At 32.2% G+C, this 15,416-nt stretch overlaps 1 protein-coding gene across 4 annotated transcripts in view; it reads right to left on the bottom strand.

Annotated features, from left to right (window-relative positions):
• The window catches only part of LOC126884602 (cyclic nucleotide-gated cation channel subunit A), an 839,335-nt gene that overhangs the window by 379,042 nt on the left and 444,877 nt on the right, over nucleotides 1–15,416 (bottom strand). For all 4 annotated transcript variants that reach the window (XM_050650604.1, XM_050650600.1, XM_050650603.1 and 1 more), the window contains one exon: nucleotides 10,653–10,805. In XM_050650604.1, coding sequence (XP_050506561.1) covers nucleotides 10,653–10,805 — 153 coding nt within the window. The remainder of the gene's footprint in view (nucleotides 1–10,652; nucleotides 10,806–15,416) is intronic.

A 15,416-nucleotide genomic window follows, 5' to 3' on the forward strand; every position in this document is an offset into this window, starting at 1 on the left:
CCGGGGGTCAGTTCTGATGGCGTAATCGTATTCAGTGAGCCCCCAAATAATAAATTTTGTTCCTTAGTATACTGATTTTGACTTTATTTTTATATTTATGCAATTTGGGATGCCTTTTATGCACTTTACAGTGCAATTTTGCATTTCCACCCATTTTTGAATAGTAGACTTTTTTCTGGAGGTCATTCTGAACATAATGCAAAAAAACTGCAAGTCTCTATGTGCTGTTTTTAAAAATTATAAATATTAAAATAAACATGTATACCATTTTTATTCAGTTGCAATGCGAAGGCAAAACAATCTTACTTTTCAATTAGAATACGGAGTGCAGTCCACTCCCTTGAACCGCGATTTTCGGCTCTTATTGGAGCCTTCATCGGAAGGAACGTAGGCACTGTTCTCCATATTTTAACTGATTCGTATCGAGAGGTTTTCCCACCCATTGCAACTGAAGTGATGATAGTAGGTGGCTAGCGCCATCTGGCATTGAAAGACGAAGTAGTTTTCAATCCTAATAGTAAATTATTAATATTGAAAATATTAAAAATATTACTAAAAGATTTTTAATATTTTCAATATTAATAATTTACTATTAGGATCGAAAACTACTTCGTCTTATAAATATTACTTGTGATTTTCGATTTACATATTTTTTTATTGTTTTGAGGTGTCATTTCCAGAAATAAACGTTTGTGCTCATTTTTATCTCACTCTTAAATTATAGATTCGAAGAGATTAAAGAATCCGGCAATTTTCTTATGTAAAAGTTGTTTCAGTTCAATTTGCTGAAACTTTTCAGATACGTATCTTTGGTTATGTTGATCAAAAGTTCCCATTGCCCCAAGATTCAGACATCAATTGTTTCTGAGTTACAGAGGTTCAAAGGGTCGGTTTTTAGTCCATTTGAATAATACATATTCGTATACTATACAGGCTGTTAGTAAATAATTGTATCAAACTTCAGTGAGTAATTCTGCATGAAAAACATAATGACAGTTTGCTATATAAACGTATGTCAGCAAATGGTTCATCTTCTGAGATATGGGGTGTTGAAATTTTTCTCTACAAACTGACGATTTACTTATTGCTTCAAATCGGTTGAGATATGCACAATCAAGAATTTTATATTTACCATTGGGGCGCATATGGGTAATGGTCTCAATTTATTTAAATAAAACATGGATTTAAATTTGAATTTTTATTTTAATTTATCACAAAAAATCTTTCTTATTTTGTTTCATATAAGGCGCCGTTTATATGCAAAAAATTAATCATCAACGCGTATTTTTTATCTAAGAAGTATCTAATATCTAATACAATAAAATTAAACCAGAATAATAACAAAGCACAACGAATAAAATTTTAAATAGGTACAAAGCTACAAAAACTGTTCAAAATGAAAAAAACCTGCAGTTTTTAGTAATATTTTTTATATCACCCATGTTCTCTCTAAGAATACAAGGACACGCAACAATGTAATTTTTGCGCAAAACATCGCTGTTTTAGGTCTCCATATGCCAACAATTATCATTCAAATAATTTTAGACCGTTTTATTTCGCTACAAAGAAATTAGTAGGAGAAGAACAAAAAAGAAGATTTTAATAAGTTTTAAATAATTTTTTAAAATATTCTAAAACAAATAGGTAAATAAAATCCGATTATACTATTTAAATAGCAATCTATAATCCACACATATATTTATGGTAGGGGAGTCAGATTATCATATGGGGAGAAACCTGGTACTCTGCAGATGTACCTCTACCATATATTGACTCTTAACACAGGGAAGTTCGTTAAGGGGGACCCGAACAAAAAATATCTCCTTAAAAATACTCGAAATTGTCAGATTAACACGTTGACGGACAGTGCGTCAAATGTATAAGCAAGTGTTGTGACACTTTATGAATTTTGCAAAGTAGAATAGGGAAATTGCTGAATTTCTTTTAGCGCTTATAGTTTATGGAAACAATAAGATTTTTAACACTTTTTGTAAACATGTAGACGACGACCATGGATGTCGTGTCACATTTCATATGCATGTGTATGCACACTGTAGATGTAAATGTGACAAAAAATCTACCGATTTTTTGTTACTCATTATTTTAAAAATGTCGTCTATAGATTTTGTGTCACATTATATCAATGAAAATTAGACGTCTATAGACGTTCTCTCCGTCAACGTGTTAAGATAAGGTAAGTTAAGTACATGCAAAAGAGTGTATTGAGTGTAAGAGTGTATAAGGGTTAGTCAAAAAGTTTCACAAAAAAAAGCGAATATTTCGCGAAATGAACGTGAGATTGAAAAACTAAAAAATACGTCTTCAATATTTTTCAAAAATCTGTCGCATGGCACCCCACGGATGTGGGGTGGGGGGTTACTTTAAAATCTTAAATGGGACCCCCAAATTTTTATTGCAGATTTGGATTATTTACGTAAAAATAAGCAACTTTTATTCGAGACATTTTTTCGAATTATGGATAGATGGCTCTATAATCGGAAAAACGATTGTTGGAAATGGAAAATCAAATTAAAAAATGGAAAGTCCCACTAAAATGGAAAATTTTACTTAACTGTTTTTGGTTTTAAGCCCTAATAATCACAACCCAATAGATCCCCATTACTCTCGAGTGACTGCAAATTTAGCATACTTTGCTCCCCTACCATTAAGATATTTTCTTAATTCCAACTTCATAGGTAAATTGTTTTTATTGTCTATTTTAAAAGTTCTATTGTATGAAAATCAGTAGGTAGTTAAAATGAAATAATCCTCTATCTGTTTTAAATTTCAGATAACATCAACTAAATGCAAAATGTTCGTGATTAAAAATAGCCGGGCATCCCATATTTTTTCTCTTTTGAAGCTAACGAACTTTTAATTCTAAAAATACTGAAATATTGTTTATTGTTTTTAAAATTAAAAATACTTTGTGTGTGACATTTTTTCCAAGCACGTGAGTAAATAATATTTCTAATGACTTGGTTTGACCTATTAACACAAATTAGTAATATTTTATAGATATAAATATATGTTATTTTTATTTATACAAGGTGATTCGGAAAGAACGGGTATTAGTAGTTAACCTCTATATTTAAGAACAGAAAATTGAACTTAGGGGAAAATATTAATAAGTAGATGATGGGGTAAAAGTTCAGGCAGTGGAACCCCTATAAGTCGGCCTCTGATAACCCGGAAGTCCGGCTAACCCGGTCCGATTTTCATCAGAAAATACAAACAATTTTTCATTTTTTCAAAAAAAAATAAACAATAATTTATACAATTGTACGTAATTTAGATGTACTCTGCATATGTATTTCATATTTTTGCAATTTTAATGTGTGTGTGTTTAATATTTATATTTATTTTATTAATTTTTACCATATTCTCCGGCTAACTCGGATTTTCGATAACCCGGATCGGCCGTAGTCCCGATTAATCCGACTTATCGAAGTTCCACTGTATATTATTTTTCTATGTAAATAACTTTTAATTAAATATATTTATTAAAAAACTGGTTCCCTATTAGACTAGTGCAATTTTTATACACATAATATACCGTGAATAAGACTGGCTTGCATGTCGAAAATAAACGAGATGAATTTTATTAACAGATGGAACTAGACTTCACCGTTTCTTCCCAGTGGGTCATTTTTTCAACAGTATTTCGAAGTATCACATTATGACTATATTTTTGGTTTCTTTCTTTATTTTTCTTTTTCAATATAAAGCCATAATGAAAATAAAAAAATAAGTCATAATTTCATGACTGTTTCAAGACGAAATACAGCGGAAGGAGAATATTATTCTTTAGTATTTTGTAACAATTATAATCTAAAACCATGACGCACTGTTCCAGCATTACACCAGCTGTGGATTGCTCGGTATTCCCTCACTCCCCTAGAACTCTCCTTAGGGTTTCCTGCAGCCTGAATTGTGTGCTTCTTCTACTTTATCCCTATCGTAGGCGTATATCTACCCATAATAGAACTTTAGGCCCGTATCTGGGTACCAATTGGTCACAAATCATCATCCATTGGGTATGTGCAGAGGAAGGAGCTCCTCCGTGGTTGCTGATCGTGTACCCTTTAAAGCCTCTGTAATTCCAAACTAAGTAACTTTTCGCACCTTGCTTAGTTTGAGGATTGGCCACCATACCACCAAGACATAGGTATTTGTTCGTTTTACCACCTTCTTATAAATCCAATATAAGATGTTTAGTTTTAAGCCCCATATTTTTTCGTGACTGGGTTTGGCTACCATTAATGTAGATATTCACTGGTTTCTTTAGTAAGCTTTAAGTTTAATTTTTTCCAAGACACTTTACTTCACCAACCAGATTTAGATTTGTACCATTTAGACTTGAAGACCCAATCATAGCCCAGGACATGGTGTCTGTCATCACTGAGCCTAAGTATCAGCCCACCAATGACCAGAGTCCACAATAGAGGAAGTTGGAGTGCCTCGTTCAAATAACCGCTAGCTTCTTGTGCTGGTAGTATATCTTCCAGTAACTTTGCGAATACCCTCCTCAGCTTGTAGGATATCCATTTACATATTGTTTCTTTAACACAAATCACCTCTGTGATTGCTTCGTAGTAGCTGTTGTGTAATGTTTCCTCTATATCGAGAAATGTACCCAATAGCACCTCATGGTTTTCCACAACGTACCTACTCCATCTTCTTCACGAGTTAGTGCAGTGCCCTTTTATAGAGACTCCTGCTTTGTACACATACTATCCCTGATATTGGTATCAATGTTTCAACTAATACACCATCCCTAATGTACCTATCAAGCCTTCAACTCATCATCCATAAATATATTGAACTGTAAGGGCAAAAATACACAACTTCGTCAGCCTTGTCACCCTCCTGTTTAAATATGTATATCTTCTAATGTGTTTCCATCAATCAAATCAACCTGGTGCGATATTCCTTTAATTAAAAAACAAACTTTACTTATTTACTTCAGCGATATTTAGAAAACACGGTAGCATTAAATATTACCTACAATAAATATTTAACAGATATCGTTGATATTGGGTTATTGCATTTTATAAATGACAGCTTTTTATGAAGTTGTTAATTTATTTGATATTAATGAAAGTGGATTAAAACTTTTTAAGAGCTTCTGGAAAACTTAATTAATGTTACTTGTTTTTTCACATTATATTTATTAAACCGATAAAGTTGGCACCTTCTCATTCAAAACTTAGAGCTCCAGATGAAATTAATGACCTTAGATATGGTTGAATAAAATTGATATTTTATGAGTTTCAAATTGATATTTTATGATCTTAAATGGATGATTATCTTCTAGCATGAAAAATGTTTCATTAAAATGCTTTAAAGTTTTTAAACTTATTTAATGTGTAAATACGTTATAGACCACTCACTCATCAGCGGTAAAAAACTGTAAAACCGTGGAATTTTGAGAACCAACACCGATTTTAATGAAAATTTTGATTTAAGCCCGGTTAACCTTTTTCTTCAAAATCTACCCTATGCCGAACCGTGCTTTTTATTTTTTTAGGAGTGAAAACTACCCCTTATTCCAAAAAAATGAAAATAGGAGATTTTATCATTATCATCATCATGGCATCTACACTCCTAGCGGAGTGATTGCCACCCTTTTTGGGCTCTTCCGATTCGTTTGTCGCGGTGAATCAATCCGCATTAACATTTTGGTGTTACAATTGGTTGTGTGACTCGGCATCTTCTACAATTTTCCTCCATTCGTTCCTGTTTTTGCTTATGGTTACCCATTCTCTGAGTCCCATCTTCTTAAAGTCCTCGACTATCTGGTTCTTCCATCTAGTTTTGGGTCTTCCTCGTGGTCTGCCTGATACATGACTCCATTTGGAAATTTTCTTGATAACGGCTTCTGAATTCCTCCTGGCTTTCTGGATTCTGGCAAAAACTTAAAGATAACATAATCAATACTGCAATAGAATCACTTGGAGAGAGAAAAGTAACGAATACGCACATATTAAAGAAGAAAACCCCGTGGTTTAGAGAGGAAGTTAAGATAAAATGTGAAGAAAAGAAGAAAGACTTTTTACAATACAGAACGAAACAAACACAACAGGCACACAACCACTACAAACGAATAGCAGAGTTTCTCTAAACAGATGGAACATGACTTCTACGGAACACAAAAAGAAGTATGGAGAATGATCAGAGGGCAAAGAAAGGAGATGAACGAATTAATAAAAGCGAAACACATTCAGAAGGAAACGTGGGCAGACTCTTTCCGATCTCTATTTGCTAAAGGCGACGATAATGAACCACCAACACCTAAAGTTACAACAAACGAAGAAATAAACATCCAGGAGGGAGAGGTAAAGGAAGCATTAAGAAAATTAAAAAATAGAAAATCTCAAGGAGAGGACAGAATATCCAACGAACTCCTAAAGTACGGAGGACAAGATCTAACTAAACAACCATTAAAACTAATAAAAAAATTATAGAACAAAACAGAATACCACAAGAATGGAGATCAAGCATCCTAATACCTCTCTTCTAAAAAGGAGATAAATTGGACCCGGAGAATTACAGAGGAATTAACTTATTATCCACAACATTATAATTAACAACCAAAGTGATAACAAACAAATTGAATGAAATTATAACATTAGCAGAAGATCAACAAGGTTTTAGGTCGGGAAGGTCATGCACTGACGCTATATTTATAATGAGGCAAGTTCAAGAGAAATCGTTAAAATACAACAAACCGGCATATTTATGTTTCGTGGACCTTAAGAAAGCATTTGACAGGGTCATATTAAAGGGCGTTATCCATTTGTTATACTCGAGAGAGGTACCTCTAGGAATAATTTAAACGATCGAAAATATCTACCAGAACAACACAATAAAAGTAAAAGTGGACGATGAATTAACTGACCCAATTAAAGCCGGCAATGGGATAAGGTAGGGGGATTCCTTGAGTCCTTTATTGTTCAACCTGATCATGGACGAAATAATAAAAAAAGTAAGAACTAAAAAAGGATAGCAAATGGGAGAAAAACAACTTAAAATAATCTGCTATGCAGACGATGCAATACTAATCTCTCAAAGTGAAGATGATTTACAACGTATGCTGCACCAATTCAACATAATCGCCAAAAAATTTAACATGTTAATTTCCTCACAAAAGACAAAATGCATGGTTATAACAGCAGATCCAATAAGATGTAAACTGGAGCTGGAAGGTTAGATAATAGAACAAGTGATGGAGTTTAAATACCTAGGCATCACACCATCTAGCTACGGAAGGTTTGAAATAGAAGTGGAAGATCAAGTGAATAGAGCAAACAGAGCCGCAGATTGCCTGAATGACACAATATGGAGAAATAAAAATATCGGAAAAGAAATGAAAGGCAGAATTTACACAACAGTCATCAGACCAATAATGATATATGCGGCAGAAACACGACCCGACACAGAGAGGAAAAAAAGATTTCTCGAAACAGCGGAGATGAAAGCTCTTCGAAAAATCGATGCTAAGACTCTATGGGACAGAGCTAGAAGTACAGATATACGACGTAGATGCAAGGTGTATAACATTAATAACTGGGTAAGAAACAGAAGAATAAAATGGAATGACCACATAAGCCGAATGACAACAAATAGGATAGTCAGGACAGCGAGAGACGGTTCCCAATAGGAAGACGAACAGTGGGAAGACCACGCAAACGATGGAACGACAACTTACTACAGGCACATTGAAAAAACAGACATGTCTATACAAAAAGAAGAAGAAGAAGAAGAAGGATTCCTCCTTTTTATATGTCCCATCCATCTGAGTCTCTGTGCCTTGATAAATCTGACGATGTCTTCTCTTTTCAGAAGTTCTCTTACTTCTTGTTTCATGAGTTTTCTAAATTAATTATTACCTAAGTTTAGTGGCCCTGCTATAACCATAATTATTTTCCTTTCTAGGATCCTTAATCTTTATTCGACACATTACTTCAGCACCATATGTGATTACTGGTCTAATTGCTGCTTTGTAAATTTTCAGTTTTGTATTCTGAGTAAACTTATTATCTTTGAGGAGATTTTATCATACGATTTTAATTAGAATTGGGATTTAAGCTCTACTGACCCTTTTTTTTAAGTCTCCCCTATGCCGAATTAGGCTTTTTATTTTTAGGCGTAAAAACTACCCCTTTCGCAGGGCTACGTTTCGCAAAAACCACAAACCTCTTTAAATGGATGACTATGGGTGTTCCGGGGAGCAAATATTTTAAGAGAAAGTTAGTCTCATAATAAGCACCCCTTGATATACCAGAAAAAAAAATAAATCCGGACTTGTGTCGAGTTTGCGAAGTTCAACCTCTGTTTCATCATTAACACTATACCTGCACCAGAAAATATGGAAAAACCGAACGTCAATAACACTGCGCATTCAAATCTCAAAAAATATAAAGTGAATTTGGTCGTACTGTACATGTAATCAAGAAAATTCAGGAAAGTATATAGGCTATTGATTATGTTCAAAATAAGAAAGCTAAAAGAAACTACAACGTTAACGGGATTTTATTGTCTCATATGGTCAATGGACCTCTAAATTTGAAAAAACCGCGGAGTGCTACCATTTCAATGGGTGCATTTGAGAAAGGGGTGAATTAGTCCCTATACACAGGGTGAATTAGGGTGAGTTCTATGCACTTTTGTTACAAACACATCTACAGGAAAATTGTTTCAGGTTAAATTTACTATCGAAATATCATATTTTAAAGTCAAACATATTTTTTTACAAAAATATATTCAAAAGAAAAGCAAGAAAAAAACACAAAAGAAAGCAATTTCGGTATTGTTTTAGCGAAAAATAACTTCCATCTATTCTATTTAAAACGAAGTACGGTAAAAGTCTCTAGTATTTACAGTTTCCGAAATAGGATTTTTCAAAGTTCGCTGCTCACAGCATTTTTGGGCCATTTTCCCAATTATTTCGCAAACATTGTTTTGTAACTTTTTTCTACGCGTTTCTAGGTATACGCAATGGTACATTTAGTAGAAAGAGAAGTCCATTACCTTTAAAATGGTGTATTGTATAAGGGTATACGGCTCTTTTTAAGCTAGTTATGTTTTTTAAGTATTATTTTTAATAATTTTTGATATTTTTAATGATTATATTTTTAAATTTCTCAGTATGACTTTTTTTTTGTACATTTAACTATATACATTTTGGAATAAAAAAGCCTATTTTCTTTACATTAAAATGGTGCACTGCAAAAAATTCTAGGACTATTTTTAAAAAAGATATCCGTAGGATATCTCAGGGTATCCGTAATTTGAGAAAAATTTTAAATTTTTTTATTTTTTTCAATTAGAAGAATATAATAGCATATTATACCATAATTTTTAATTCCAAATAACTTTTCCTAATAACACTTTTCGATATCGTGAAATATAAAAGTACTTTACTCTTGAGCGAGATTCATATTTTTTAACATACTTCGTACACTATTGATATATTTTTATATCTGATGATTGTATCTTAGGTTTTAGACTATGCAAAATATTTGATAATGAATTTTTTTTTATAAAGTTAATAGGTAATAAAAAAGTTTTATATACCTATGGTTTCAACTTGGGACTTATTGCATGTGTATATGCCACATTTTGAAAAAGCATATCCTGTTTAAAAATAATTATAGCATTTTTTACAATACCCCATTTCAAAGAAAGGAAAGCTTTTTTTTCATTGAACAATGTATATACCTAATATACAATAAAAAAGTTATAATGAGAAATTTAAAAATTATCGTAAAATAAATCAAAAATCATTAAAAGTATAAAATTTTGAACAACTGTATCTTGCTTAAAAATAGTCATACAGCCTTATACAATAGACTATTTTAAAGGTAATTGACTTTTATTCATATTAATTGTAACATTGCATATACCTACAGCTACATTGAAAAAAGTTACAGAACAATGTTTGAGAAGTAACAAGGAAATTGGGCCAAAATCGCTGTGAGTGGCGAACTTTAAAAATCATATTTTGAAAATTATAGAGATTATAGAGACTTAAACAAAACGTCGTTTTAGAGAGGAAAGAAGGAAGTTTTTTTTTTCTGTAAAGTAATGCCTATACCTATATCTCCGTGGAAAAAGTTATGGGGCAAAAAACAAAATTGCTATCTTTCGTGGTTTTTCCTAAATGTGATGTGTCGATAGTAAATTTAACCTGAAACAATTTTTCTGTAGACGTATTTATACCAAAAGTGCATAGAACTCACCCGAATTCGCCCTGTTCCTACGGACTAATTCACCCCTTTTTCAAAAACGCACCCCTTGAAATGGCAGCACTCCGCGGGTTTTTCATATATAGAGGTCTATTGACTATATGAAATAATAAAACCCCGTTAACGTTGCAGTTCCTTTCTGAAATACATAATCAATAGCCTAATATACGCAGCATCAACTGTATTAACACGAGAACTTTTATTATCTTGTGAGAGTTGATTCTTATTTTTCTTCCCCTTTGTTTTTAGCCTGTCATGTTTGATATTTAATTAAATGTCAATGTAAGTTAACAAAGAAATGTGATTTACTGAAAATCTTATTATACACCGATGCTGAGTTTGACACTTTTAATAATATATATGAGGGACATATTTCGTTATTGTAATAATAGTAAGGGTTACCTGTGGAGATTTCTCTGCAGGCGTTTGACATCTTTCTGATAAGGGGGTGTGTATCTGTACTTCCGCCAACACGTCGCGGGATCCATCTCGAGAGAGTGTCGAGTTGCTGGTCGTGAGTTGATTTCTACTGAATTCCCTCGCAAAATGATCCTTCTGAAAAGATATGACACAAAATATTAAAAATAATTAAAAAGTAAAACAGTACTTAATACAGGGAGTTCGGCCCTGCTGCATGGAGATAAGTAATGTTGTTCCTAGCACGGCCCCGTAAAATTGTTATTTTGAAGCGGTGAAACAAAATTATAAATTGTGAATTTGTGCCTAATTATAGTCGATAACTGTAAGTGTACAAGATTTAATTAATTTCTTTGTAAAAACGTTATGAATTTAATATATTAAGACAGTTTGTTATTTCTATTATAAACAATTTCTCGTTATCAGTGGTTTCACGTTAATTACACCTGTCTTGATATAGACCCAAATAGGCCATATCCCTGTTTTTGCAGGTGGTCAGGGTCGGATCCTCTTTATTGACAAATAGTGTTTAATGAAATTAATTAACAATGGAAAATAATGTTACCATAATGCAATCCAATATCCAATATCAACAAAATGTCCCACAAACATATTCTTTAGCAACTTCAAAAGTTCAGTTTCTTAATAATAATAATAATAATAATAATATATATAATAATAAGCTGTACTACTCGCGACGGCCAGATGTGTACGAAAATTTCTGGGAGATACTCCAGCATACCAAGTCACCTAGGGCTCGATAACATGGAAAGAGTCCCACCAGAGCTCAATCCTTTTGATACCGTAGGTATCTGGGATGAGTCAATTTTCCCCTTACAGGGAGTGTGAGCCGTATGGCTAAATCTGGGATAATAATAATATCGTCTTTATTATTTCTTCAATATAGAAATGTACATTTTTATATAAAACATAATATATTATTTTCAGAAATAAAGGGCGAAGTTCATTTTCTGAAATGTCGCCATTTACAGAAAATGTTCTTCCACTTAACCCGAAAAAGAAAAAAAAAACTTATCTATATAGTGCCATTATAAAAACAACAATAATTTCGTTTCATTTACCAATTTATTCGAGCTCGAGCATTATGTTCGTCCAGAACCAAAATTATGATTGAGAAATAAACAAATAGTCTCTAGATTTGGATTTAAACTGCCCAATGTTTAATACTTTTATTGTTGATGGTAATGAATTATACAAATGACATACCTGATACCTAAAAGACCTTCTAAATATCTATGTTTTAAATTTCGGTATTGCCAGCAAACCTTTATATCTAATATTTAAGTTGTGTATGTCCGTTCGATACGTGATTTTACGATGAAGATAAGACGGTTTTTTTGTTAGAATTATTTTATGATAAAGACAGACTGTATGATGTACCCTTCTATTTTCCATATTCAGCCACTCAATTTCCTTAATTTTATGTGAAACTCTTTGTCTTCTGCGAATGCCAAATATGAGTCTTAGACAGGAATTTTGAACTTTTTGAATTTTATTCTTGTAGTGAGTGGCTAAATTAGGACCGTAAAGAGCGTCAGCATAATTAAAATTTGAAAGTACAAGAGATTCACACAAAATTTTCTTAACATTAAATGGTAGAAAATGTCGATTACCGTATATAATCTTAATTGAAGCGTAGGCACGCTGTATCAATTTATTTATATGTTTTTCGAATCTTAACTCTGAATCCATTAATACACCCAAATTCTTTGCCACATCAACAACATCAAGAATTGAATCCTGAATTTGGATTTGGATTGATGGTAAAACTAATTCCCTTTGATTTTTTGGCCCAAATATTAATATGTTTGATTTACTGGAATTGATGCATAGGCAATGGTTTAAAGCAGCTTCTACAAATCTTTTTAAATCGGCATTAATCAGATCATTAGCGTTTTTTAAATTTTCGATTGGGAAACTGTAGTAGAGCTGAGTGTCATCAGCATATAAATGAGCTTGGCATGACTGAAGCTTAGAGAGAAGATTAGAAGTATATAGAGAAAATAATAAAGGACCCAATATTGAGCCTTGTGGAACTCCTGAATTAATATTCAAAGAGTTTGAATTTTGACCTTCTATATTAACATGCTGTTGTCGCCCTTCCAAATAGCTTATTATAAGTAACAACGCATCATAGGAAAATCCTAAATACTTTAAAATGCTTATCATTAATTCATGGTTAATAGTGTCAAAAGCTCTGCTAAAATCTAATAAAATCAATATAGTACATTTTCTGTCATCTATAGCCGTAAGTATGTCATCGACAATATGCAAAAGTGCAGTTGTGCAACTAAAGCCTTTGCGAAATCCAGATTGAACATCAGGTAAAAGAGAAAATTTTTGTATATATTTCTTTATTTGAATTTCCTTAGCTCTTTCCAATACTTTGGATAAAGTAGGTAAAATACTGATACCTCGCAAGTCTTTCATTTCTTTTGGATTTTGTTTCTTCGGCAATACCCTCACAACTGCCCTCTTCCACATCGCCGGACAGACATTCTCTGTTAAACAATAATTTATAATATGTGTAATGTAAGGTACGATATGAGGACAACAAAGTTTAATTAATTTAATATTTATACCATCACACCCTCTCGCATTCGTTTTTATATCTGATATGGTCTTAAAAACAAACAAGTCATTAATTTCCTTAAATTTAAAGTTTTCATTGAGTAATCTATTATTATTATAAAAATTTAAAAGATGTTGGGGTGGTTTTTTATTAGGAACAGATTTTATAAAAAAATTATTTAGATCGTTAGGCTTTTTTAAATCCTCTGGTATATTTTTATTTTTATCGGGAAGAAATTTATTCAACTTTAGTGTCTTCCACATTCCTTTTGATGAATTATTATTGAATTGATGTATAAAGTATGCCTTTTTTTCTCTCTCAATAGCCCGATTAGTAAAGTTACGCATTTGTCTATAAAAATCTAAATGTCTCTGTAATCTAGTCCTTTTAAATTTGCTTAAAGCTTTGTCCCTCTCGTTCATCATAATTTTGATGACATATGTCATCCATGGTGCTCTGGCTTTAGTGACTCTAGAGGTAACTATGGGAATATGTCTATCAAATAAATTATTTAAGCAATTAACTAAGTACGATATTTTTGCATCAATATTTTCCTGGTCATATATTCTGAAAAATGAAGTATTAAACAAATCAGCCTGAAAGGATTCTTGATTAAAATTTTTAAAGCTTCTATATGTACACATTTTAGATTGTTGCGATGTACCACCTACATTTACCTTACAATAAACAATAGAGTGATCTGAGATGTTATGATGTATGACACCCCCTCCACTGCAGCTCCTTTTTGTACTATTACATAATCTAGAAGTGTTGCAGATGTAGCAGTGACTCTAGTAGGAACGTCTATCAATTGACAATAATTCAGTGATTCTAAAATTGAATAAAAATTCTTAACACTACTATTGTCATAGTCAAACAAGTCTAAATTAAAATCACCCATACAAATTATTTCATCTACAGTTGGTCCAATATCAATTAGACTATTTTCAAACTCATCCAGAAAAGAATTTAAATTTTTTTCATGAGGTCTATATATTACACCTATTCCAAATGTTTTTTTATGAACCGTAATTTTAATCCATAACTGTTCCCAGATATAATCCTGCCTACTTATAAGTGGTTCACAACGCAATCCATCTCCAACATATATACATATTCCTTTACCTCTGCAATTTCTATCCGCCCGGTATAATTTATAATTATTAAAATTTAATTGGTCATCAACAATACTATATTTCAACCATGTTTCACATATTAAAAGAATATCTAAAGAATTATCCGAAACTATTTGTTTAATATTTTGCAATGAAGGTACTAATGATCTTGCATTACAGCAACCTACTTTAAACATTTTGTTTTATTTTAAACAATTTGAATGCTCGAGTTCGAAATTAAAACAATACCAAAACAAACGATATCTAACTTAAACAAAAAATTGTAGTTCTTGTAGTTTTTTTTCCACCTAGATAAAAATCTAGTAACGGGAACAACTCAATTGGTCAAATGCTGCAAATATAAACCTTAACATTGTTATGCTCGTAAAAGATAAAAATAACAAACATCATGATTCTATCTGTTAATTTCAAAAGCCATTAAATAGAGAATAATAATAATACATTATATACTAAGTAAGTAGTTTAGCGACATCCTCCAGTGAGCTGATTCTTCTACCATTTTGTTGACCATTCAGTTTGACGTAAACTTGACCATAATTTGTCCAAACCACACCTGAACCATTAATTTTTTTCACTGCCTCCGTTACAATATTTAGCTGCTCTCTCGTTAAATCCTCTCGAATTATTATATTTGTAGACTTCAGTGACCTTTTATTTTTGTAAACAACATTTTTATAATAATTTGAGGAAAATTTCACCAAAACTGGTCTACTTTTGTGGGTTTCTTTCTTGTTCAGTCGATAGCAGAACTCTATACTTCTTTCATCTAATTCCAGATGCATTGTAGTTGTAAATATAGCAAGCATAGTTTTAGACAAATTTTCAGGACCCGATGGTTCAGGAACTCCATAAATTCTAAGGTTGGTGCTTCTCCCCATTTGTTCCTGTTTCTTTTGGTGATTAACAAGAGATTTGATTGTCTCTTCCTGCTGCTGAAGTTTTCTAACAATACTTTGATTTTCTTCTTCGAGTTTAGCAATTTTTTCGTTATATTTCTCTTCGATAATCCCAGTTATAGTT

The sequence above is a fragment of the Diabrotica virgifera genome, chromosome 5, assembly GCF_917563875.1.
Source record: "Diabrotica virgifera virgifera chromosome 5, PGI_DIABVI_V3a".
NCBI lineage: Eukaryota > Metazoa > Arthropoda > Insecta > Coleoptera > Chrysomelidae > Diabrotica > Diabrotica virgifera.